General features: G+C 40.2%; 1 protein-coding gene across 2 annotated transcripts; it reads left to right on the top strand.

Moving 5' to 3' along the window:
• The first annotated feature begins 4,786 nt into the window (after positions 1-4,786).
• Positions 4,787-22,023, top strand: EED (embryonic ectoderm development). Of its 2 annotated transcripts, none has more exons than XM_032099038.1 (12): positions 4,787-4,926; positions 7,749-7,901; positions 13,235-13,327; positions 14,253-14,318; positions 15,009-15,134; positions 15,253-15,334; positions 16,889-17,022; positions 17,864-17,997; positions 19,116-19,221; positions 19,994-20,152; positions 20,599-20,672; positions 21,694-22,023. In XM_032099038.1, the coding sequence occupies exons 1-12, from the start codon at positions 4,810-4,812 to the stop codon at positions 21,818-21,820; spliced, it is 1,371 nt and encodes a 456-aa protein (XP_031954929.1). In that variant the 5' UTR covers positions 4,787-4,809; the 3' UTR covers positions 21,821-22,023. The 2 variants fall into 2 exon arrangements, with proteins under 2 accessions (XP_031954929.1, XP_031954930.1); XM_032099039.1 differs by having other exon boundaries at positions 4,790-4,926; positions 16,889-16,980; positions 21,694-22,022.
• The last annotated feature ends 991 nt before the right edge of the window (positions 22,024-23,014 follow it).

The raw sequence follows: 23,014 nt of genomic DNA, 5'->3' as shown, positions 1-23,014 counted from the left end.
TCATTCCTTGGCAGAGAATAGAAGGGCAGGTGGAAGCAGGAGAAATTAGGTGGATGGGGTAGGATGGGACTGTTTGAGCCATGCTGCTGCTGATCATGAAGCCACAGACTGAGATGATACTTTACTGACACAAAACTGCAAGTTGCCCTTCTGTCATCGTGGTAGCAGAACTGTTACAGCAGCATAGTGAATCCTACATCTTGGGTCAAACCCTTTCTACATTGAAGATAAACCATAAACTGATGTGGCATACAGGGAGATGTCAGGACATTGCTGAGCTGCAGCTCACCTCTACCATCAGGATGAGATCTTATTTCTCTGCCATCTTTCACTGCTAGCTTCAGCTTCCTTTCTGGTGGTCATCGGAGAATTTGCATTTGTCTGGTTTTGCCCATTAGCTAAAGACAAAGGATCAAGTTACTTCGTGCTTGATCAATTTTCTTCTGGGTTAGTGAGCTGAACTGGCTCATTGAGAGCGTTTTGAAAAGCAAAGCCCATGGAAGAGAAATGCTGGAAAACCAGAATTAGGAACATGAAGAAGGTTTGGAAAGGGGGGTGGGTGAGATATCCTTCCTTCAGTATCACTGAGCTGTCAGATCAACTCAGCTGTCTCGTCTTCTGATTCAGATACATCTTCCATTTTTATGCAGGTTGTTAGCTCTAGCAGATGGATAACGTATGTAAGTTTTATCCATATAATCTTGAACTTCTGCAGCAAGATTTAAATGTGTGAGCTGTTCCTTGTTTTCAGAGTATGAGTCAGCCGAAGGTTTGACCCATTAATCTTTCAAAAGTGAGAGGGGCGGAAAAGACTGCAGCCTTTTCTGGCTGTTGCACTCCCATTACACAAAAGGGATGCTACGGTTTTCTGTGTGGATGCTTTTCCAGTTTGTTTCTAATGTTGCTGTTTTCATAAGGCAAAAGCTGTGTTAGCTGTCAGACTTAAAAACTCAACTGGTGTTCTGAAAATCCAGCCATGTTTTCAGACTCTTAATAAAAATACCAGTGGAACGGCCTGTGTAATTGGGGATGGACTGACAGGGCTATTGGCTATACACGGAGCAGAACAGAATCCACCTCAGTTGCCATGGCTCTGTTTTCCCATCGAGCTAATAGAATTTAAAGAATTACTTTTTTCCAGTTAATTCAGTAGTTCTGATCTACAGACACATAGAAAACAGTTAGTAACAATAATAGGAAGCACTTTTTATAGAGCAGATCCTCTATCAGGTAATTTAGCTGTGGGGCTATCTCTGCACATAGGTAAAATAAGTGCTTCCTAAGGCAGCATAGGGTCGGGGCAGCACAAAGGCCAGGGCCCCTCTGTTAATGCAGGAGCTCTAAAGAGCCAGACTCAGATGCTTCACTGAGTAACAGGAGAGGTTGGAAGAAAACACGTATTGCCTGGGCAAAATACCTCTCCATGCTCCCTGTATCAGTGGAAACAAGAAACTTGTTAACCAGGCCTCTACTCCTTGATGTCTTCCCACTAGCTCACTATTCCATATATCCTCCTTTCCCAGCACAGCACAGCCCCTTCGTCTTTAAGATGGCAAAATTAAGGGCTACCCACACAGTCAGAAACCCTGAGCTAATTCTAAGACTCTTTAGAACACCACTATCTCTTACATTCTTTCTTACATATCCTCTGCTGCCTACTCTTGGAGACAAAAGTTCGGAGCTACCTGGAGCAGCAGATTGCCAAAATCACCACTAGAAGAAGACAGAAGGTATGCAGACTACCTGAAGCATATCAAGGAAGAAAGATGCCAGGGGAGATGTCTTGCTGCACCTGCCACAAACAAAAGCAAGCTGGTCAAAGATGTAGCTGCAGCAAACACAAGACTGTAGAGTTGAAAATCTTGAGAGAAATGAGCAAGACAAGTAGTAGAATCACAACACTGGACTTCAGGAGAGCAGGTTTTGGCCTACTTGGGAATCTTACTGGCAGGATCCAATTGGTATGGGGCTCAGGACAGCTGCTTGATCTTCAAGGAGAAGCTCCTCTAAGAAAAAGAGGAGTCTGTTCCAATGTGCAGAAAACCAAGCAAGTGTGGCAGGAGACCAGCATGGATATATAAGGGACTCCCAGCTGAACTCCAACACAAAAAGGAAGTGTGTGGAAAACGGAAGCACAGATGGACTGCCCAAGAGGAACACAGAGATATTGCTTCAGCATGTAGGGCTGGTGGTAGGAAAGCCAAAGCTCATCTGGGAGATGAAACCAGACAGGGAGGGGAAGATTACCAGGAAAGGCTTCTGTAGGTACAGTGGCAGCAAAAGGAAGGCTGAGGAACATATAGGTCTGCTGCTCCATGGAGCAGGGGGCAGACCCAGTCACAAAGGACACGGAAAAGGCAAAGGACACTAATTGAAGCATGCAAATTTCTGACTAATTACAACTTAAAAGAAAGATTACCATGAGGGTAGTTAAACACTGAACACAGAAGACCACAGTGGCTGCAAAATAGCTTGCATTGAAGGTATTTGTAACTGGACTCAATGAGGCCTTGAGGAACTGGCTTTAACTGGCCCTTTGAACAGGGGTTAGAGATGATGAGCTTTGGAGATTCCTTTCAACCTCCACAATCCCATGATTCTGTGAAGAAGCTTGCCTGGAAGAGAATGAATGAAAGGCGTGAGACCGGTTTACTTTCTACCCATATATATAAAAAGTATTTCAATGTCCCTGAATGATCCAGAAATATTGTGGTATGTATCAAAAAAAAACCAAACCAAACCAAGCCAGACCATCTCTTAAGACCCTATGTCTTTGAGGCGTTCCAGAAATTTTTTGACAGTTATTATTGCAATCCTATGAGAACACATATTTGGCAAAATCTTTGCCAAAATTAATCCAGTCTCCCAGGTACCCACCATGTGCTTTTAAAATACCATTAAATCACTACTTAAAACTGACTGCAGATTTTTAAAAAATACTTTATTGTTCTCCTGTTTTCCTCTATACACTATATCAAGGGCCCTATTACTTCTTAGTTAATATGCATATGGTATTTATATAGCAGTATTATACTAATTAAACAAATAATGAACCATATTTTTTCATAATACCCCTCTGGGATGTAAGAAGCGCTTCTCCTGTAACACTGTTGAGAAACTGAGGCAAAGAAAAGCATGGAGGCTTTCCAAAGAGCATCTCAGAAGAGCACAAATTGAAGCAAATTCTCCAAACTTTCAAGCTTGTGTTTAACCACACAACTAATTCTTTAAATAGAAGCTCGATGAAATGTACTATGACATTTGGAAACTGGGCTCCCCTGGTACACCAGCCTTTCATATCTTCTAAGAAAGCAAAAAAAAAAGCAAGTGGTTTAGACTAAAAAGTGTCTCGAGAGAGAAGCAGAGCTATCACCTGGAGAAGGAGGTTCCCCAGCATCTGGAAAATAGGAGAAGGCATAGACCTGCCAGGACACAGCAGTCTGTGAGGGACACGAACTGATTGAAACTGATTGATTGTGGAGTGGGTGAGTAACCTTTCTGCACGCTGGCCATGAAGCACAGGCTAGCTGAGGCTTCCACTTCCCTTGTGAGCTGGTGAAACGTGGTGCAGTTGAACGTGCAGCTCAGCTGGACGTCTGGAGCATGTCAGCTGACAGCTGCAGGACGAAGGGGAGCTGTCTTCTCCCCAGTAGCTAAGGGGCACTCACGGGGAGAAGTTAAAAACTCTCTCTGCTGAAAACTTTGTGGCTGCCCTTCTTTTAACAAATCTGCAGCACAGTCGTGATTTAGTCTTTATTACATCAGTCTAAAAAACATCCTATCATATTTTAGAAACAAGCCTGTATATTTTCCCACAAACATTTCTATCAAAACCTCGATCTTACAGCACAGACCTAGGCAGGTAGTTTACCTGTAAACTACCACCTTTTGCTATATGTTGTGTAATGCTTCATTGGAGCCTACAGTTCTGCAGAAGAGAAACTGTTTATTGCTAAAAACACTGTAATACACGCACCATTTGAAGTATATCTCTTCCTCTTTATCTCTGAAGTTCATGCGAGATTAAATTTTATATACTAGGCACGGTTCACTTCTGTCACTTCCCTCAAAGCTTTTTTGAGACTGGAATGTCTCCCGCAGGGAGAAAAGACTCGTTTCTGCCTCTTCAAGAGTAGCAGATAAGATGCTGTGCCTGTGGGCACATTACTTTTCCTCTTTGTTAGAAGCTTTTTTTTTTTTTTTTTTGCTCTTCATAGTAATTATGACTCAGGGACCTGTGGTTTGTGAATAAGTAAATAAATAAAAAACTGGCAACTGCAGTTATTTAATTTATAGCTGCAGAAGTAGCTTGCCAGGGAGTACAGGAGTAGGAAGCAGAGAAGAGCCTGTTTTTCTTATCCGGAAACTTTATTTCCAGACTGAAGGACTTTCGAGGAGTAAGAGAACACAAAAAGGCCCCAACAGACCCTTTGGGCACAAGAAAAGACGGACAGAGGAGTCAGTAACACCCGTGGCGAAAGGGGCTGTTTGTTTCTCCATCACACGCGTGCTCGGGCTACAGGCAGCGCTAAGCAAGTGCCACCACGCTGCCGTGCTGTGAACACGCGGGCTAGTTCTCGGCAGAGCCCCCCAAGGCGAGAGGGGCTCCCGCCGCCCGCTCAGCCCCCGAGGCGGCGGGAAGGGCGTTTTTCCAGCGGCGGGAAAGGCGCTTTTCCAGCGGCGGGAAGGGCGCTCCTCCGCCGGCGCAGCGGCTCCGGCCGGGGCAGCGGGGCCGCTTTACGGCACAGCCGTTCCAACCTCCTCGTCCGCGCTTTGCGGCTGCGTGGCGGTGGGTGGGGGGCGGGGAAGATGTCTGAGCGGGGAGAAGCCCCGGCGGCGGCACCGGCGGGAGAGATGCCGGCGAAGAAGCAGAAGCTGAGCAGCGACGAGAACAGTAATCCCGGGGATCTGTCCGGAGACGAGAACGTGAGGCCGGGCGAGGGGGAGGCGGCAGGAGGGGTGGGGGGAGGTGGTGTGGCGGGAGCGCGCGCGCGGCGGGCACGGGGCCTCGCGCCGGGGGCGGGCGGGAGCGCTGAGGGGAGGGGGGGCCGCCGCCGCCCGTCCTAGGCGGGCCCCGCCGTGGGGGAACATCGCCGTATTCCGGACGGGAGAAGGGGTGAGGGGGGAGAGGGAGAAGGGGTCTCAGCCCACCCGTCTCGGCTCGGTGGCCGCCCCTCGGGGCCGCTGGAGGGAGGCCCCGGTAGGAGAGACCGAGGAGGGTCTGGGGGAGAGACGCTCGCTCTGCCTCCACGTGGGTGAAGGTGGATTTGAGGCCCAGACTGTGAGCGGGCTCTGTCTCGAACTCTGCTTCAAAACGTCAGACTTCTCTCTTTTTTTTTTTTTTTCTCCTGCAATCCAGCAGAATTTTCCATCTTTCTTGCAGTTTTGCATCGTGTGTCTTCACTGTCACGTTGTAGAGTAACATGCAGCACAAGTTTATGTGTGCAGCCTCTTGGCGAATGAGAAGTAGGAGATGGTGCTCGTAAGCTACCGTCAGCAGAAGGCAGCAGGGATGGCGTCTGTAATCTCTTAAGTTAGTTGAAATTCTAGTGTTCGGAGTAAAGGTAATGTGATTGATGTAGAGTAACTTTATACCTGAAAGGTAAACTTAATCTAAGGTATCGAGCAGTCACTTTATGTAGTTACTGGTGTGGAGGGGGTTATTTGTGTGTGCGTTTTATAGAGCGTGGAGGTTTTTTTCTGCACTTATCCAGCTAGTGAGGGATGTGGACTACATCCTCTGCAACTTTTGGAAGTGGTGTTTGTGAGGTGACAGGCCGGTTTGAGATGTTCCACACCACTGCTCTTGTTTTTTTTTCATAGCTCAGCAGCGTTTGTGGATCGAAGTGTAATTTGGTGACAGACATTCAGGCTTGCTTTGCTGTCAGCTGTGTTCTACCAGTAACCATGGAACAGGTTGCCCAGAAAAGTTGTGGATGCCCCATCCTTGGAGGTGTTTTAAGGCTGAATGTGGCTCCTAGGTAATCTGGTCTAGTGAAAGGTGTCCCTGTCCATGGCAGTGGGTTAGACTAGATGATCTTTAAAGTCCATTCCAACCCAAACCACTCTATGAATATATGATTCCCTGATGTGGGTTGCCTCAGCAGTGAAGGGATTCCTTTTTCAAGAGTTTGTTACTGGACTCCACTACTTCTGCAAGATGGGGGATTCTGTTTAAAATTGACATAATAGTGTTGATTTGGAGAAGGGGTGTGTTTTGCTCTACAGGTGTCCCGTGTGCAGGTTTGTTGGTTATGTGGTAGTTGCAGATACCTGGTGTAGTAGCACCACACTAGCTGCCTGGTGTTCTCTCGCTGACAATATGTGGCTAGTCCAGAGAAAACTTCAGTCTTGTCAAGTATTAAAATTCTGGCAAGTGCTGTTGGGAGGTGAGAATTGGGCAAACTCTGACATTTTTTAGGGTAAAGGAGAAAAAACAGGAAAACGTAAAAATTGTTAAACTTGGTTATGCATATTAGTGGAGGATTGGCTCTTTTAGGGGTACAAAGTGAAGGAAATGACTCCAGATTTGGGCAGTACACTTATGGGTTTGTGTGGTATCTCTCCTCCTTTTTCTCCTCTGAATGTCCTGTTTTTCAGAGTTGTTGGGCAGACAAAGACTAGTACACCTCTACAGGCTTCTGATAACACAGACATGAAACTGGGACAAAGAATAAATGCTTGGTGGGAATTGGTGTATTAATGTTTATAGTTGACCTCATTCCATATTCCTCGTGGACTTCCTAGTGCAGCTTGAATCTCCTCCAGTGACAGGCTGTTGTCTGCCTCTGTCTGCCTTAGTTCAGCTCTAGAAATTGCTTGGCCTGGGATGAGTTGTTTTCCCCCCACTACTCTGATGGAAAGTGAACAGACTGTCTTGCCAGAAAGAATGGGAAAAGTTGATTTTTAGCAAGCTGAACATACTCACATGGAAGCACAGGGTTGGCAGGTACAATGCAGGTAGAGGTGAAGTGCTCTCTGACGGGTGATGCAGGGACATGTCCTTTTAAACAGTGCACTGCAGTTAAGACCACACATGAAGTTGTAGTTTCTGCTGATTGTCCAAAGCTGATTTAAAATCTCTGCACGGCTGGAAAAGGGGTGTTTTGGGTATCTCTTTTCTTCAGTTTTCCCCATTCTTATGCTAATGGTTGGAGGGCCAATTGGATTAGTTAGCTGATCAGAATTTAGCTTTTAGTGGAAAAAAGTAGGTATCTGTGGGAAAGAGCAGGAGAGAGAGGTGAGACTTTGTCTTCTGATGTCGATGCTGACCCACTGCGGAGCTGTGCTGTGACTGGTGCTGCTGAGGGTGTACAGAAGCCTCAGAATGGCTTGGTTCTAGGTAAGGTCAAGCCTCATGTTTTTACACAAACAACTCTTCTTCGGTACTTCAGAAGTACTCACTTCATCTGGATCAGAGATGTTCTCTAAGGGAAGCAGCTACTTTATCTCTAGACATTTTGTTAAGAGCAGCAACCAGTATTCTGAAGAAACATCACTGGGTCACAGTTCGTATCTCTCCCTCTTGGAGTAATCCTTGTGTGATTCATGTTCTGTTTCTAGAGAGGAATACTATTATGTTGGCATTAGATTTAAATACATGAATCTAAATAACAGCAAGTCCTGGGAGATCTCTTCTTATGGATGAGAAGAAAAAGTGAAAAGGCCAAGTGCTGCAAGATTAGTTGAATTTATACAGCAGTTAATGATGTCTTTGTGACATTCTATATGATTTTGAATGTTTTCAGGATGATGCCGTTAGTATTGAAAGCGGTACTAACACCGAACGCCCTGATACACCGACAAACACTCCTAATGCACCAGGAAGAAAAAGCTGGGGGAAAGGAAAATGGAAGTCAAAGAAGTGCAAATATTCCTTCAAATGTGTAAATAGCCTAAAGGTAGGTATGTGTGGGCTTCAGGGAATGCTGGGCACCACTTGCTGGCAGCAGTGTTAGTGTTGGCCGTGAGACAGTGTCAACCTAGATACTTTTAAATATCTTTAAACAATTATGTTCCCTGCTAATTTGAAGCGAGTACCTTTCTTACTTGGAATACCCAAAGTTTTGAAGAAAAGGGGTAAAGAGAAATAGGAAACAGTAGGTAGTGCTGCAATTAAACCCCATTTTTGTACAGTTTGCGAAGTTATGCTATAATTATGTATTTCATTGAAGTTCTGGATGCTAGTGATAAATATAAGAAGTTAGATGAACAAATTGAACTAAACCAGAATCTGTGACAACTCCATGCAAAGCACAGAACCTGCACAGGTTTTTCTACATGTTGAAAAAAAAACCCCAAGCAAATCAACCCAACAATATTAGAGTAGCTTTTACCTAACACACACCAGATCAGGTATTTTCCGTCCTCTGGCAGTATCATAACTACTATGTGGTGCAATTTGGTTAATTTATTGTGGGTGTTGGGATCATGTGTTAGCACCTGATTTAGATAGTATGTATCTTCCCATATAACACCTGATGGTTTTAAGAGATGTGGATTCATGGTCTTTACTCCCTGTTCTGCTGTTTTTGTATGGGGCTGTTTCCTTCTGCACTAGCGACGGACTATGGTGGACTGAATGAGTTTTCTCATTCATGACTATTTTAGGCTGCCAGGATGTTCTTCTTTTCTCATTCCTCAGCCTCGTGTGGGATGTTTATATAGCAAAAGCTGTAAATAAGCCCTAGGATTTGATTTTTAGAAGATTTCTAAATAAAAAATGATTGTGTCTGGAGCAAGATGGGAGTTATGTTACAGTCTGTATTTATTTGGCACGAGGATCTGTGTGGCTCAGTAGTGGATATTTTCTGCAGACTTGCTCTAAGAATGTTTTGTCATTCCCCCATGCTTAACTGTGGAGCTGTGCTGATGTGGCCCTTTCTGAGCTTTGTCTTCAGGCTGCCTTACTGAAACACTGGGGTACTGAGTGCGAGGGCGTAAAAAAGGTTTGCAGCATGGAAACCTAAATGAGCGTTGCCACTGGAGAAACTGTGATATAAAGTTACACTGACAAAAGTATCTGGGAAACAAATTGATCTTACTGTGTTCTTGAAATATAAAAATTACCTCCAGTCCTTTGAGGGTGTAGGAGGAAGGGAAGTTGTTTCATTTCACCAAGGTAGGCAGCAGTTCCTGTGATTCGCATGAATCGCCCCCGCGGATGGTGCTATTTGCGGCTTCAACTCATACTTCAGACACAGACACGGCCCTTTGGGCACCCAAACTTCTAACAAGTTCTGAGCTTTGTTACTCATACTTGTTTTCTGTCTGCAGACAAAAAGGGTTAGTACTTTCCAAGTGTCTTCTGGGAAGGCAAAACATTCCCTCACCTCAGTGTCAATCCAGACCCCACCGTAGAGTGACCCAAAAGACCAAACTATGAAACTACGCAATCCCTGATTTCCGTGGATTTGAATCAGGGCCTGTGAACAGATTCCTGTGCAAGTGGAATCAAGCTGTGAGGGAGTAAATGTAGCCTTTCAATTACGTGGGGTATTTTTATTTGCTTTTTTCCCCCCATTTCTTTTTGATCTGAAATTAATGCTAATAATATGAGATGTGCATGTTAAGACAAAGACTAGGTAGCAGCCAAATTTGGTTTTCTACTTCATGATTGAGGAAGCCTCTCCTTTGCCTTTTTCTGTTCTTCCATACTAATTTTGCAGATACTCTGAAGAAAACTCTAATGATTGAGTGTTGTATGTGGGTTTAGAAAGACGCTTGTGACTCTTTGAGTACCACATCATATATCCCCTAGTTTATGTTTTTAAACTATGCTGTAAGGTGCTGATATTGAAGTTAATCAAGGGTCAACATGATGTAAAAATATAGAAATGAATATTCTTTAGGGGTGTATAAGTTGTGTGTTTTTCCACTTTTGTACTCTTGGTTTTCCCCTCTTGTTTTGCTTTTTACTTCTTTCCTTGGGGAAACAAAGAAATATGGCCATTACTGTCTGCTTTGAGTGTTAAACGGTTATGACTCAGCCTGAAAAACTCAGTGCTTGCTAAATATACTTTTCAAACACTACTTTGGAAGTTATTTTGGGTGAAATTTAAGCATCAGGAGAGAAAATACAACTCGGAAAACAACAGGAAATAAAAAGCTGCCTTTTTTCTTTTTGGAGTACTAAGTCACTGTAAGATGTACTGAAAAATCTTTGCTTTCTGTGGGATGAATGGAAATAGGGTTTATAAATGAGCGTATACAGCTAACACATCCTCATATATCCATATATGTTTTGCTTAAAGATCTTTTGTCAGAAAACCATGTATATTTTGCTTTGTTGTGCTCCCTTTAAAGCAATGCAATTATTTTCTCTACCCTTTGCTTCTGCTTACAGTGTGTGTTAAAAGTTGTAAGCAGCCTGGTGTTGTCTCAGCTTCTGCTTGCTGTCCCCTGACCTGGGAACCAGTATCCAATGCCACACAGGATTCTAGCTTCTTGATGTGTAATGGAGACTAAATGTAACTAAACCCACTGCCCATAATGGCTTACTTCCCCTTCTGGGTATTGGAAATGCATGTGTGGGCAGTTGGTTCCCCACTGGCAGTGTGGGTGACGTATATTAAAAGGCATTCATGCAGGTGATTATTTTTTGTGTTGGCATAGTACTTGTGTCTAAAAACAGGTCTAGTATTACTTTTTGATTGAACCTGGGTTGGTGTTGAGTGAATAAGGCTGGAACTCACCACTGATTGTTTTATTTATTTGCTTTTGTAGCAATAGGTCTGTTTTCTCCTCTGCCTTCTTTCTCTAGTGCATGAAGAACCTGAGTACTTTGGGTTTCGTGCCCTTTATTCATACCAGGGACAAGATGGCATTTCACAATTTTACTTTTGGACGGGTATCTGGGTCACTTCTGTCTGTACAAACCAGTGTCAGATTTGTGTCACATACTTGGCATCTGAGCATAACCATTGTACACGGCACTTAGAAATATGATGTTTTGGAAAACCTCCTTCATTGTTTAGCGCTTGGGACAAGAATTAGAAGAGACAGGTATTTTCAGAATAGCTATGTGCTGTTCCTGATCAGTGAGGATGTTGGGAATTTAAATAGGAGTAGACCTTCTGCAGATACACTGGTATCTTCCTGCCAGAGCCTCTGCCTGGCTGCTTCATCCATCAAACACCAGCAAAACTGCAATATGTATGGTCAGGCTCTTGGAGATTGTAGCACCTGGTGTGAGAAATGTAGTGTGGGTGAAGTAAGTGGACTAAACACATTTGTCTTGCAGAGTAATTTTTTCCAGGGAAATAGGTTTTCATTGAAAAAGCCTGCAAAATACTTTAGGTATGTACTCAAATATAAAAATATAGAAAGAGTATAGCACTCCGTTATATACCTCTACTTATTAACTTGGTCTGGGTCCTACCTAGGAAATCAGAAACTTACTGCAACTTATGCTGAAAAAATATCCTGTCTTGAGGGCAAAAAACATACTGCTTTTCACTTTTTGTATTTTGTTAAATTTATCAGAAACAGGGCATATGACAGAAAACAAGGTTATTCCAGAAAAACAAATGCAAAACCTGCTAATATGCATCTGTAATAAAGCAGTAGGAATCCATGCATTTTACCTGTGTTACTTCATGCGATATGTTAGAAGTTCTCACTATTCACCAGCATGAACTCCTTCAAGCAGAATTTTGAAACCTAGTAATTACCAGTGGAAGAACTTTATTAAGCATTCTGACTTTGATCTCTCAGCCATTCTCTTCAAACAAGACTTAAATACGCTCAAAAATCAAGGCTACCAAGTAAAATTAATAAATTTATTGCTACAAAGTAAAATTAATGAATGTATTGCACACAAAAATCATGGCCTTGTGTATGCAGTTTTATGGCTTACAGTTTTCCTCATTCTTCATTTCTAGTTCAACTGTATTGCTTTACAGATACTGAATACCTGCTTTTTCCTTCTGTCCTGGGATTACTAATAACCTTGCTACTTTACTCTTTCCTAATAGCCCGTGCCCCTCATCCCATAAAGCCATTAGTTTGTTCTTTTGTATGAGTAATACTTTGAGTTGAACTTTGAACAATTCTTTTTAATCTGTGCTGAGCTTTGAAAGTTGTTACCTCTCTTAAGAATTGCAGGAGGGCCTTCATCTCTGAAAGATTTTCTGCTTTCTATTTCTAGCTCTTCTAGATGTTTTTGTTAATAACAGATAATGCCTTTCTCAGTAAATAATACTATTTAAAATTTTTCCAGACTTCCTTTACTTTTCTTTTTCTGAGTAGTGTTAGACTCCCTACTTGCGCCCCCATCTCAAATTTATTCTTTGGTTTTGGATAGGCCAGAGCTGCCAGGGCTAGTGCTTCTCGGGTTGTCTCTGAAGCGCTGCCATTTGAAGGCTGCTTAACAGCCATCATGAGACACTTCCTTCCTGCCTGCACTGTCCCAGACAGTCCCCTGTGGGGAGGCACTTCAATGAGCATTATTCTTGCTGAAAACATCCTGTCAGGACAGGCCAAAATACTGTTATCAATTATTAGCAAGCACCACCATATTCATCACAATTCATAAACATATCTGCTTTTTTTTTTTCTCTCAAACTGATGTAAGTTGTGTAAAAATAATACTTGGCATTTCTGTGGTAACTGTTTGTAAAGGCAATCTGAAAACACTTTGTAGACATGAACTTTGTAGCAGTATTGTGACATGCCGGGGAGAGTTGCTTGTGTCTTTGACAAAGTTACAAGACCTAACTGTAATGTAATAGTTAAATGTGGCCCTTCTCCATCCTTTTACCAATATAATTCTTCTCTCTCCTGGTAATTCTTCCCTGGGAAGTTGCAAATCCTTGTGTATAAGTAATTAAGATAGAAAATGCATATAGGTGTGACCTTAGATGCAGAAGTTACCTTGTTGAAAATTGCAAAACAAAATAGTAGAGCTGCAGCTATAACTTGGGAGTTCTGCCAGCTTCTGGCCGTAACTGAGAGAACAGTTCTTCCCCTTTACTTTTTAAAAGCTTGGTGGAAAAAGAAAGGGGAGGGGTGTGTTTGTCAGAATATTCCTTTAACCTCCATTTACGACAGCTAAGTTAAAATGTGATGTTACAAAACTATGATTGTTAACTGTTCACTGTCTAAAATTATACTGGCTGTGAATCCATTAGTTTGAGGAGGGAAACTTGTTAATTGAACTGTTGAATTTCACAGCAATAATATGCCTGTGGGTTTTGTTGGGTTTTTTATCTCTAATCTTACTTTACCCCTATAGGAGGACCATGGCCAGCCTCTGTTTGGCGTCCAGTTTAACTGGCACAGTAAAGAAGGTGATCCTCTTGTTTTTGCCACTGTAGGCAGCAACAGAGTGAGTAATCTGCTTTTCACCATACGCCCTTCTGTGTGGTTCTGCATGCATTCCTGTTTTCAAGCAATCCCTTTACCTGTGTTTGGTGTGGGCACACAATACTTAATATAAACAGATGTATTTCTAAGATGTGTAGCATCTGTTATGTGGGAGAGTTGTGTCCTTTGGATTGTTCTACGAAGTCATATATTAGCTATTTGATAATTAACCTGTGTAGTAAAGAAAAAAGTCCTTCAGTAATATGCATATGGGATAAGGAAGAGAGGTGCATAAATGTACCTTCTCAATAAAATTGCTCTTCATAAATGTTATTATTTTCTAAAGGTCATGTACTCATACATACTCATATATACGGGGTGAGAACTGTCTGCAGTGATACCAGCCAGCTTAGTAGCTAAATTGATGGCCTGTGTGGAGTCAATTTATAGACTTCCTCTGAATAAGGATCAATGTCATTTCAGTCTTGAAAATAACTCCTGAAGTGTGTTCTATGCAACTGTCGTGAATAAATGAGAAGTATTTCATTTCTAGGTTTGTTCTGTCTGGCAAGTCACCAAAAGTATTAAACTAAGTTGAAGCAAGATTTCAATGAGTCATTAAAAGACCAAGTCATGTTAGAGATGACTATGGTAATTAATTCCAACAAGGGTTTATCTTATTAAGACAATTCAAATAATAGACTTTAGTATCTGGGAAGGACAGCTGACAAGTCCTGGAATGGTGCTTTACCGGAAGTGCTGTGGGCATTCTTTTATCAAACCATTTTCACCTGTTGGAGACAAATAGATGATGAAATCTAAACTGTAGATGCACTCTACCTCTCCCGATCAGGCAGTCAATAGATGGGTGCATGTGATTTCTTTTGATATGTCACAGCTAAGCAGCAGTCTCTCCCACTTACTTATTTTTGGTTTTTTGCCTCCAGGTTACTTTATATGAGTGTCATTCCCAAGGAGAAATCCGTCTGTTGCAGTCTTACGTGGATGCTGATGTATCCTTTTAAGTTAAATACCCACGTGTTTTCTTCCTCTTTATGAAAAATCAAGAGGCTTTGTAGGAAAAAGCATACAAATGTTTTGTCTGTGATTTCATACTTTGCTCATGTGGTGCATTCTTTATGTTAGGTCCAAGTCTTGCCTCTTTCCCACATCCTAGAATCCCTCCTGTTAAAAAAATGTTAAAAATGCAGACTCATTGACCAGACTGTATTAAAGTATTTGAAAACTAGTTCTCCATCAGTTTAATCTTCCCAACACTACTATTTGTATGTTTCCCTGTTTAACAGTTGTCTCAGTTTCCCTGTGAACTGGAACTGTGTTTAAAGCCTAAGAACTGCGTTTCATGCTCTGAAGCATTAATAACTTGTGTTGATCCTTTGCAATACACAAGTCATTAACTTGTGAACTCAGTCGTGATTCATTATTCCCAATCAAATGGGATGCCATGAAAGAGAAGGTGTCCTTGTATGTTATGGAACAGAAGTGAGGTAATTAACATCTACAGAAAAGGTGATGTTGCTGGTATTTGCAGGTGGATAACTGAATATGTGTCTTTTTCTTATGGGGTCCAGCAGAGACTCCTGGGCACCTGGATAAAATAGCAACAAGTTTGCTTAGAATAAAATGTTTAAAAAAGAGAAATCTCCTGTTTGTTCTGTGATCCTTAACTTAAGGCATTGCAGGCAGATGAAAATTTCTATACCTGTGCGTGGACATATGATAGCAATACAAGCCATCCTCTTCTGGCTGTGGCAGGATCCAGGGGTATTATTAGGATAATTAATCCTATTACAATGCAGTGCATAAAGGTGAGTGTTCAGAACTTTGAGATGCAGCTTGTGTTTCAGTAAGGCATGACACTTTTTTCTTCTAAGTACAAGTAAACATGAGGGGAAATGGTAACTTGGTCTCTGAATTCTATCCCAGCACTACGTGGGCCATGGAAATGCAATCAATGAACTGAAATTCCATCCAAGAGATCCAAATCTTCTTTTATCTGTAAGCAAAGGTGAGGAAAAACCTCTTTTGTTTTTGTATAAATGAGGATACTTTGGATTGGAGTTTGGTCTTGAATATGGCCGAAAACCTTAATGAATTGTTTTTATGAATGGCACTGAAAAAGTTCACCTTGAAAGTTGAGAGCAAATCATGCTTTTTCATGGCTATATATTTTATACTTATTAAATCCATGGCCTACAGCCATAACTCCACCTGTGGTGCAGAGAGACTGTGAATAGTGCTACTTATTAGGAGAGAGAACAATCAGGAGCCTTGGGTTTGCTCTTTGCTTTCAGACAGTTGAATTAAATATTTTTCAGTTGTTGAATCACGTTGCCATCTAGTGGAGGCGTCTTAATGTTGCAGGCAGCATTCACCATCATGTTCTTTGGGAAAAACTTTGATTGTCTGTTGCTTGGAAACTTTAATTGGACTTTGTGTAAAAAACATATTAGTGAAGGGAGTTTTTGGTATGGTGTCTTACGGGCTTGTGCCGAAAGTTTTAACAGTCACAACTTCCTAATCTTGACTGTGTGTTAAGTAAGGGCATGATCTGCCCCAAGGAGCTAGCCTTCAGGAATGCTTGAGTTGGAAATACTCACTGAAAGAGACTTTTGACTTTAGTATATTTGGACTTACTGATGAAGCTACATGAGAACAGGAATTGGGATGCTTGCATCTATCAAGTTGGTGCTGTGGGCCTGTAAACATCCAGTTTCTGTGTATTTTTTAGGTTCTCTTTGTAATGCTGTTTTGACATTAGCCACAGTACTGCAAGTTTTAATGTACAATCTCTGGACCAGGTACTATCACTGAGAAGACATGAGGCAGGAGAATAGCTGAGATGTTAGAACTACTTGGCTGAGAGATTAATAAAAAAGAGGAAAATATTTGGGACTGCATGGCCACCTGTGTCCCTTCTGGGATTTTGTGTGTTGCTGTAATTAAGTGCAGCGTACTTGTGGAATCCAAAAGGAAATACACTAGAGGTTCCCATTTCCAAATGAGAGATACACTAGAGGTTCTTCATTAGAAATTAGTAAAACTTTCTTTAAACATGTGGATTAGTCTCATTGACTTTGGAATACATATTGTTTATAGAAACGGTTTTTCCTTTCCCTACTATCTGTGGTTCATAAAGAATAAATCTCAAGGTTAAAAGATGGAAAATCACAACTTTTCTGAATGTTGATGTTAGAATGGCAGAAAGGAATTCTAACATTTTTTGATACATAAAATTGGTTTTAAGACTGACGAAAAGCATATTTGTCTGAGATCAGACTTTTCTTTGCTTTTTGGATCATCTAAAGATCCGAGCATGTTTTTGCTAGAAACTGTCCCTAGGGGAGAGGGTGGGCACACTTTTTCACTTACAGAATTACTTTTAACAGTTAGTTATAATAGCAATTTTAGTTAATGCAGTTCTATTGTTTCTAACGAGAAGAAGAATTAAGTGCTTTTTTGATGTTTACATAAACACCTGTTACTGAAAGTGGTTAAGCTGAAATATATTATTCAAATGTCCATATAAAAAGCAGCATGTAATTTTATTTGTTCTTTATAGATCATGCATTGAGACTGTGGAACATCCAGACAGACACGCTGGTTGCAATATTTGGAGGAGTAGAAGGGCACAGGGATGAGGTGTTAAGTGCAGTAAGTGGAAGACTGTGGGGCAGTCATGTAGATACACAAAGGGTAGTAAGCAACTTTATATCCTCTTGTGCACTGTTTTTGATGTTACAGCTACTTAAAAATAACCAACTGGAAGTGCATAAATACTGTTTTAAGGGGATAGACAACTTTAAATGTCAGGTGGTTTGATTGATGTGGCCCCCTCTTACAGACAGGATCTGTGTGTTTCAATAGCTGGTTTTCTCAGGGTGCAGCCTAGAAGTGAGCAAAATAGGGCTCAGTGGGGCTAGAAGGAGTAAAAACATTTCATGATGGTCCCACTTCTGAAGTTCTTGAGGTCTTATCAAGTCAAAGCAGCATAAGCAAATAAACCTTGAGAGACATGGTAGTGAAGGAAAGAAGTTATTTGAGTTTAGTTAAATTGTTTTTCAGTGGCTGTGAACAGACACTGGTACCCAGCAAATATCAGCTAGAATAGTTAAGTTTTAATATGCTGTTCTTAAGAACTCTTTCCATTCCTGTTGTGTGACCTGTTGTGAAAGGTGAAGGGTACATCTGTAGGAAACCTGACACTGTATTATTCACCCATGTCATAGCCCTGGAATTCTGCCAAAGTTGCTCCTAGGGAACTTACTGAAGGAGGAGAACCAGCTGTAGATTCACTGTCTGTCAGTGCTGTTGAATATGTCTCACTTTCTTGAGAGAGACTAAATATAATTATTAAGATGCTGTGCTGCTTTGCAGTGAGCTGGATTACATTCTTAGTGTTTTTCTATTTAAAATATGCAGTTTTATTGCATTCTCTACACATAAAATGCTGTTTTGATGGAAACGATGGAATAACATCTGAGTTGATACGATGCATCTTAGGATGGGAGTGCTCAAAATTATTTTATATACATAGGATTATGATCTTCTTGGTGAAAAAATCATGTCCTGTGGGATGGATCACTCTCTAAAACTCTGGAGAATTAATTCCAAGAGAATGATTAATGCTATCAAAGAGTCTTATGAGTACAACCCAAATAAAACCAACAGGTACGTAGTCTTCATCTCCTTGTCTGTCTTTGCAACACATGAATACTCCTATCAACCGTCCAGGTTAATTCCTTTCCAAGTTGGGAGTTCTTGGGGATAGTGAGTGACCTGGATGTTGTGCTGGGTACTGAATCTCACTAGATTATGGGTCTTATTGATGTTTGCTTCACTGGAATTCTGTTGAATTCTGATTCAAAGTCCCGAGATTTTTATTTTTAAGTATCTTAATTATTTCTTATTTGCTTGACTAGAAAATGTCTAGAATTATTATCTTAAAGCTTGTATTTCATGCATTTCAAGATGTCAATATCTTTTCTTCATCTCATCTCAAAATTTCTAGAAGGAAATCAAATCTGTGTAATTAAATGTGTCAAATAATCTGATATTGAGTAGTTAATTATTCTGTATTATTTGACTTTGGGGTGGGGACAAAACTGATTACATAGTAGTAACTTTAATTTTCATCATTCTCTGATTTGACCTCAGATATGAGTAAATTACCAAGTAAACATAGCAACTAGATACATGATAGATAAATCCTCCTTTATGAAGTTCTTCAACTTTTTGATCTTAACTTCCAGTTAAACCATTGAGAGAATTGAAGAGTCTAAAACACAGTGAACATGTTCAGCAATGAGACTAGCTGTGAAAATACTCTCGCTTTTTTTGGTAATGTTACCAAATATTAAATGATGCTTTTTTAGCGTGCTTTTTTTAAAATGATGATTTTTTTTTTTTTAAGTGTTCATTTCTATTTAACAGTTTAGATGTTGCAGAAGCAGCATCAGGAAGACTGAGCTTTAATTAGTTCTTGAAGTATTTGGTGACAGGAGTTGTATTCAGCATCTGAAGGAGTGGTTTTGCTCAGCACTGTCTCTGCACAGTGTTGTATGTGGGAAACTTAGTTATTTCATTAGGAATGAGGATGAAAACAGGGACTGTTCCTATTACTATTAAAAAGAAAAAAAACCCTGCATACAAAATCTACTTTGTTATAAAACTTAAAAAGGTTGGGCTTGTTCTTTTAAGATCGAAATATGTTAAAACTGGTTATTAAAAATGAGACTTATGCTTCTGTGTTTGTTTCTCTGAATCTCACTTGGCAATTTTCTCCATAGGCCTTTTGTTTCCCAGAAAATTCACTTTCCTGACTTTTCTACAAGAGACATACATAGAAATTATGTTGACTGTGTACGGTGGCTGGGAGATCTAATTCTTTCCAAGGTAATGCTGCAGTTTTTTCAACTACATTACATTTATTTGCTGGTCCTGAGGATCCTTAACAATAAAGGTTTTATTAGCATTTGGGTCATAGGTTAAATTACTGTCTTGTGTCAAATGATTTTGTGGAGTGTATTGTGAATTTTCTCAGCTGTCAGGATGTGTGGGTAGGCAGCTTATACTTAGAAAGTAAAATTCTTACTACAGCTGTACCTCTGCTAAAAGTACAGAGTTTCTGGCTAACCAGAATCTGCACAGAACATACAGAAAGGGAATCTATAGATACTGATGAGGGATCCAGTCTCTAAAGAGTGAGATGAGAGTTACCATAGTGGAGTAATTTTGATTAATGTGTTGTGTCCACTAGCAACATTGGCTTGCAGATATTAACTAGGCAGTCCAACTGCCTTGATGCCAGCAATTGGTGAGTGCACAGTCCTCTTAGTCAAAGGCATTGGGTAAACAATCCTCAAACCAAGATGAGTTTAAGCTGCTTATGAAACTGTGCTTGAGCACATCTGGTTGACTTCATCTGAGGCGGGTGAGGGAGGGCTCCTGCAGTCCCAGTACCTGGTAAAGCTGTGAGGGCATCAGGTTGCCAGTGATGGACAGTGATTATTGTTGGTGATATGGCTGTGATCTAAGGACAGAGATGAGATTTTCAGTTCTACTTTTTGTAATCTCATTGGGGAAGCTGTGAGATTAAATGTTTGCTTATGTTTAGACTGATTCTGCAGTATAAATTACGGTGATGTTTGCCATTGTTTCATTCCAGTCTTGTGAAAATGCCATTGTTTGCTGGAAGCCTGGCAAGATGGAAGATGATATAGATAAAATCAAGCCCAGCGAGTCAAACGTGACCATTCTTGGGAGATTTGATTATAGCCAGTGTGACATATGGTACATGAGATTTTCAATGGATTTCTGGCAAAAGGTATGTGTCAGATTCGACTTTGCTGTATTTGAAGGTGGTGTGTAGCTTTTAATTGATTCCCATATTTATGGGCATAGGAAAAATCTTGGTTCATGTGATGTTTGAGAAACAGAATGGTTTGCTCTAAGGGGCTTTATATGAACCTGCAGGAGCTCCAGATTTTTAGTGTGGGTTCTGCCTGGTACAAAAAAATTCCTGCAAATAAATACTTGTTTTCCACCAAAAATATATTTACTGATGTCTTCCTCCCATCTCTGCAGAGATTGATAAAATGGAAGAAAGGAGGCCAATTCTACAGCCTTTCTGACTCTTTCAACAAACTCATTAAGTCATTCATGTTTAAACATTTACACACAATTTATCAGGTCTAGAGCCTTTATAAAATCCTGACTTTATTCTTTGATGGAGTATTCTAAAACTTCTCTATCCTCTGCTTTCTTTTTAAGATGCTTGCTCTGGGCAATCAGGTTGGCAAACTTTATGTTTGGGATTTAGAAATAGAGGATCCGCATAAAGCTAAGTGAGTACTTTGTTTTTGCTAAGATAGGGAGTTGGGGTACTTTTCTTTTTCCTTTCCTGATAACTAGAGAAATTCTTTAACAGTACTACCTAATCTCCATTATGATTACTAGGGAAATAAATATTGTGAGCCCCTGAAGGTTAATTTTATTATATCTCACTGATTTATAATTTATATTATAGTAACGCCAAGAGTCCCCAGTTGGAGTGCTGGCTACCATGTGTAGATACAGTAAAAGACAATTTATTTCTCACAGAGCTTACAAACTAATTGGGTGGAAATTTTGCAAAGCCATTAGAAGATGATGTGCTAGGTGGGTGTATCACGTGACAAAGGTGATATAGGCGACAGGACCAGAGTGAAAAATGAGAGTGTAAAGGAGAGCTATGAGCACAGTATGGCTTTGCAGTTCCTCATCTGTGTTACCAGGCAATTTTACAGCATATCTCTTAGATATATGTAGATACATATGTATGTAAACATACAAATGCAAGAAACCTCTAAACCCAAAAAAAGGCCCCAAACAAACCTACTCCCAAAAAACATTGTATATAAAATGGATATACACTGTATATATAAATATTTTATGCTTATATTTTTATATACCCTATATGTTGTACATATCTCTATATGTTTATTTACATAATCCATGTAAATACATGTGTATGAGTACATTAATGTATGAAGTTTCTGAAAGTGCTGCAGTCTTTTATCACCTGATTTTGATATTTTATTCCTAACTCTGGGAAATACACTGATTATGAAGTCCTAAATAATGTGATTCAATAAGCTTTCAATCCTTGCTTCACTAAAAATTGGGTGGATGAGAAACAACTGTGGGTGAACAGGAAACTCTGCTTTCCCAAGTCCACATTTAGAATACAAAATACACCAGGAAGGCCATAATCCTGTTGCCTTCAATTCCTCCTTGGTCACATCAATAAGGGATTGCTGAAACAGTGCTCCAGTATGTAGTAGGAAGATTTAACATTGCAGCTGAATAATTTTCTTTTCTTTCTAGGTGTACGACTCTTACTCATCCTAAATGTGTTGCTGCCATCCGACAGACCAGTTTTAGCAGGGATAGCAGTATCCTTATAGCGGTGTGTGATGATGCCAGTATCTGGCGCTGGGACAGATTACGATAAAGTACTTTTTCTTGATTCATAGTAGAAAATATATTTTCAAATTATAATATAGTCTGTTAACTTGCTAGTACAGTAGATGCATTTAGTGTAGACTTTCTCGAAGGTTCGGCAGGCTTGAGCTGGACTTAGTGATGTTTACATTCTGTGTATTGTTCTGCTTGAAATTGCTGCTTTTAATAAAAAGAAATATTTTTGTAAAGTTTTCTGAATTGTCCATATTAATTATTTCCCACAAGGAGTTTTTACTTATGGCCTAGGAAATTTCTTTGAGTAAAGCTATCACGTGAATGTGCAACATCTTGCTAGAAATTTGGTGTATTTATGCTTGCAGTTGTATTTTGTGCCGTCTGTAACTGAAAACCGATGAAGCTATTATTCAGGGGCAACACAAAGGAAATGCTATTCTTAAGAATATAATATACATAATCGTTAAACAATTTCTAAAAATATTTTTAACTCATTTCTTAAATTAGTTGCAGATTGAAATTGATTTCATTTTTAGTAATCTCAAATTGGAATTTGCTTTTCAACGTATCTGTTAATGACTATGGGGGAAAAAACATTACTGGCTTTGTTTTGTGGATCACATTGTTCAGTTTTTTGAATTCTGACTGTCAAGTTGCTGTGTTTATCTAAAAGTTAGTTATTAGAAATATATTTTAATTGCCTCTATTGTCAGTATTCCCAAATAGCCTCCTCAATGCTTTTACTTGCCTTAGGAATAATGGATTCTAAAACCAATGTTATTTCATATAGGTTTAAAATGTGTACAGTTAATAAAAATGAAAGGGGAAAAATGGATAAGATGGCAGAAATTATTAGCAGTGATAATCTGTGTTCAAAACCTTTGTGTGTGTCTTGTCAGCAGATAGCAGAAATGCTCATGTCTGTGTTACAAAAGTGGTCCAGGACATTGCTCAGTAGCTGTGTGTACTTGAGTGAGGAAGAAGGTACATAACATTTATTGAGATTGAACCACTTACATACTTTTTTTCCCCTACAGTGCCCTTATCCTTCAACATAACATGTTATTTGAGAAGAATGTATTTAGTTATGATGTAAATACAAGTACACTGTCATTGTCAATATAATGGTGCCTTTCTGATCAGTAGATTAAGTAGTCCTGTCTGCTCTGACTTCTTAAGTGCATATCTGACTTCTTAGCTTTCAGGTTATTGGTTTCTTCTGTTTATT

Source organism: Corvus moneduloides, chromosome 2 (genome assembly GCF_009650955.1).
Source record: "Corvus moneduloides isolate bCorMon1 chromosome 2, bCorMon1.pri, whole genome shotgun sequence".
In the NCBI taxonomy this organism is placed as follows: domain Eukaryota; kingdom Metazoa; phylum Chordata; class Aves; order Passeriformes; family Corvidae; genus Corvus; species Corvus moneduloides.
Note: the sequence above shows the minus strand (reverse complement) of the source record. Positions and strands in the feature narration are given on the sequence as shown.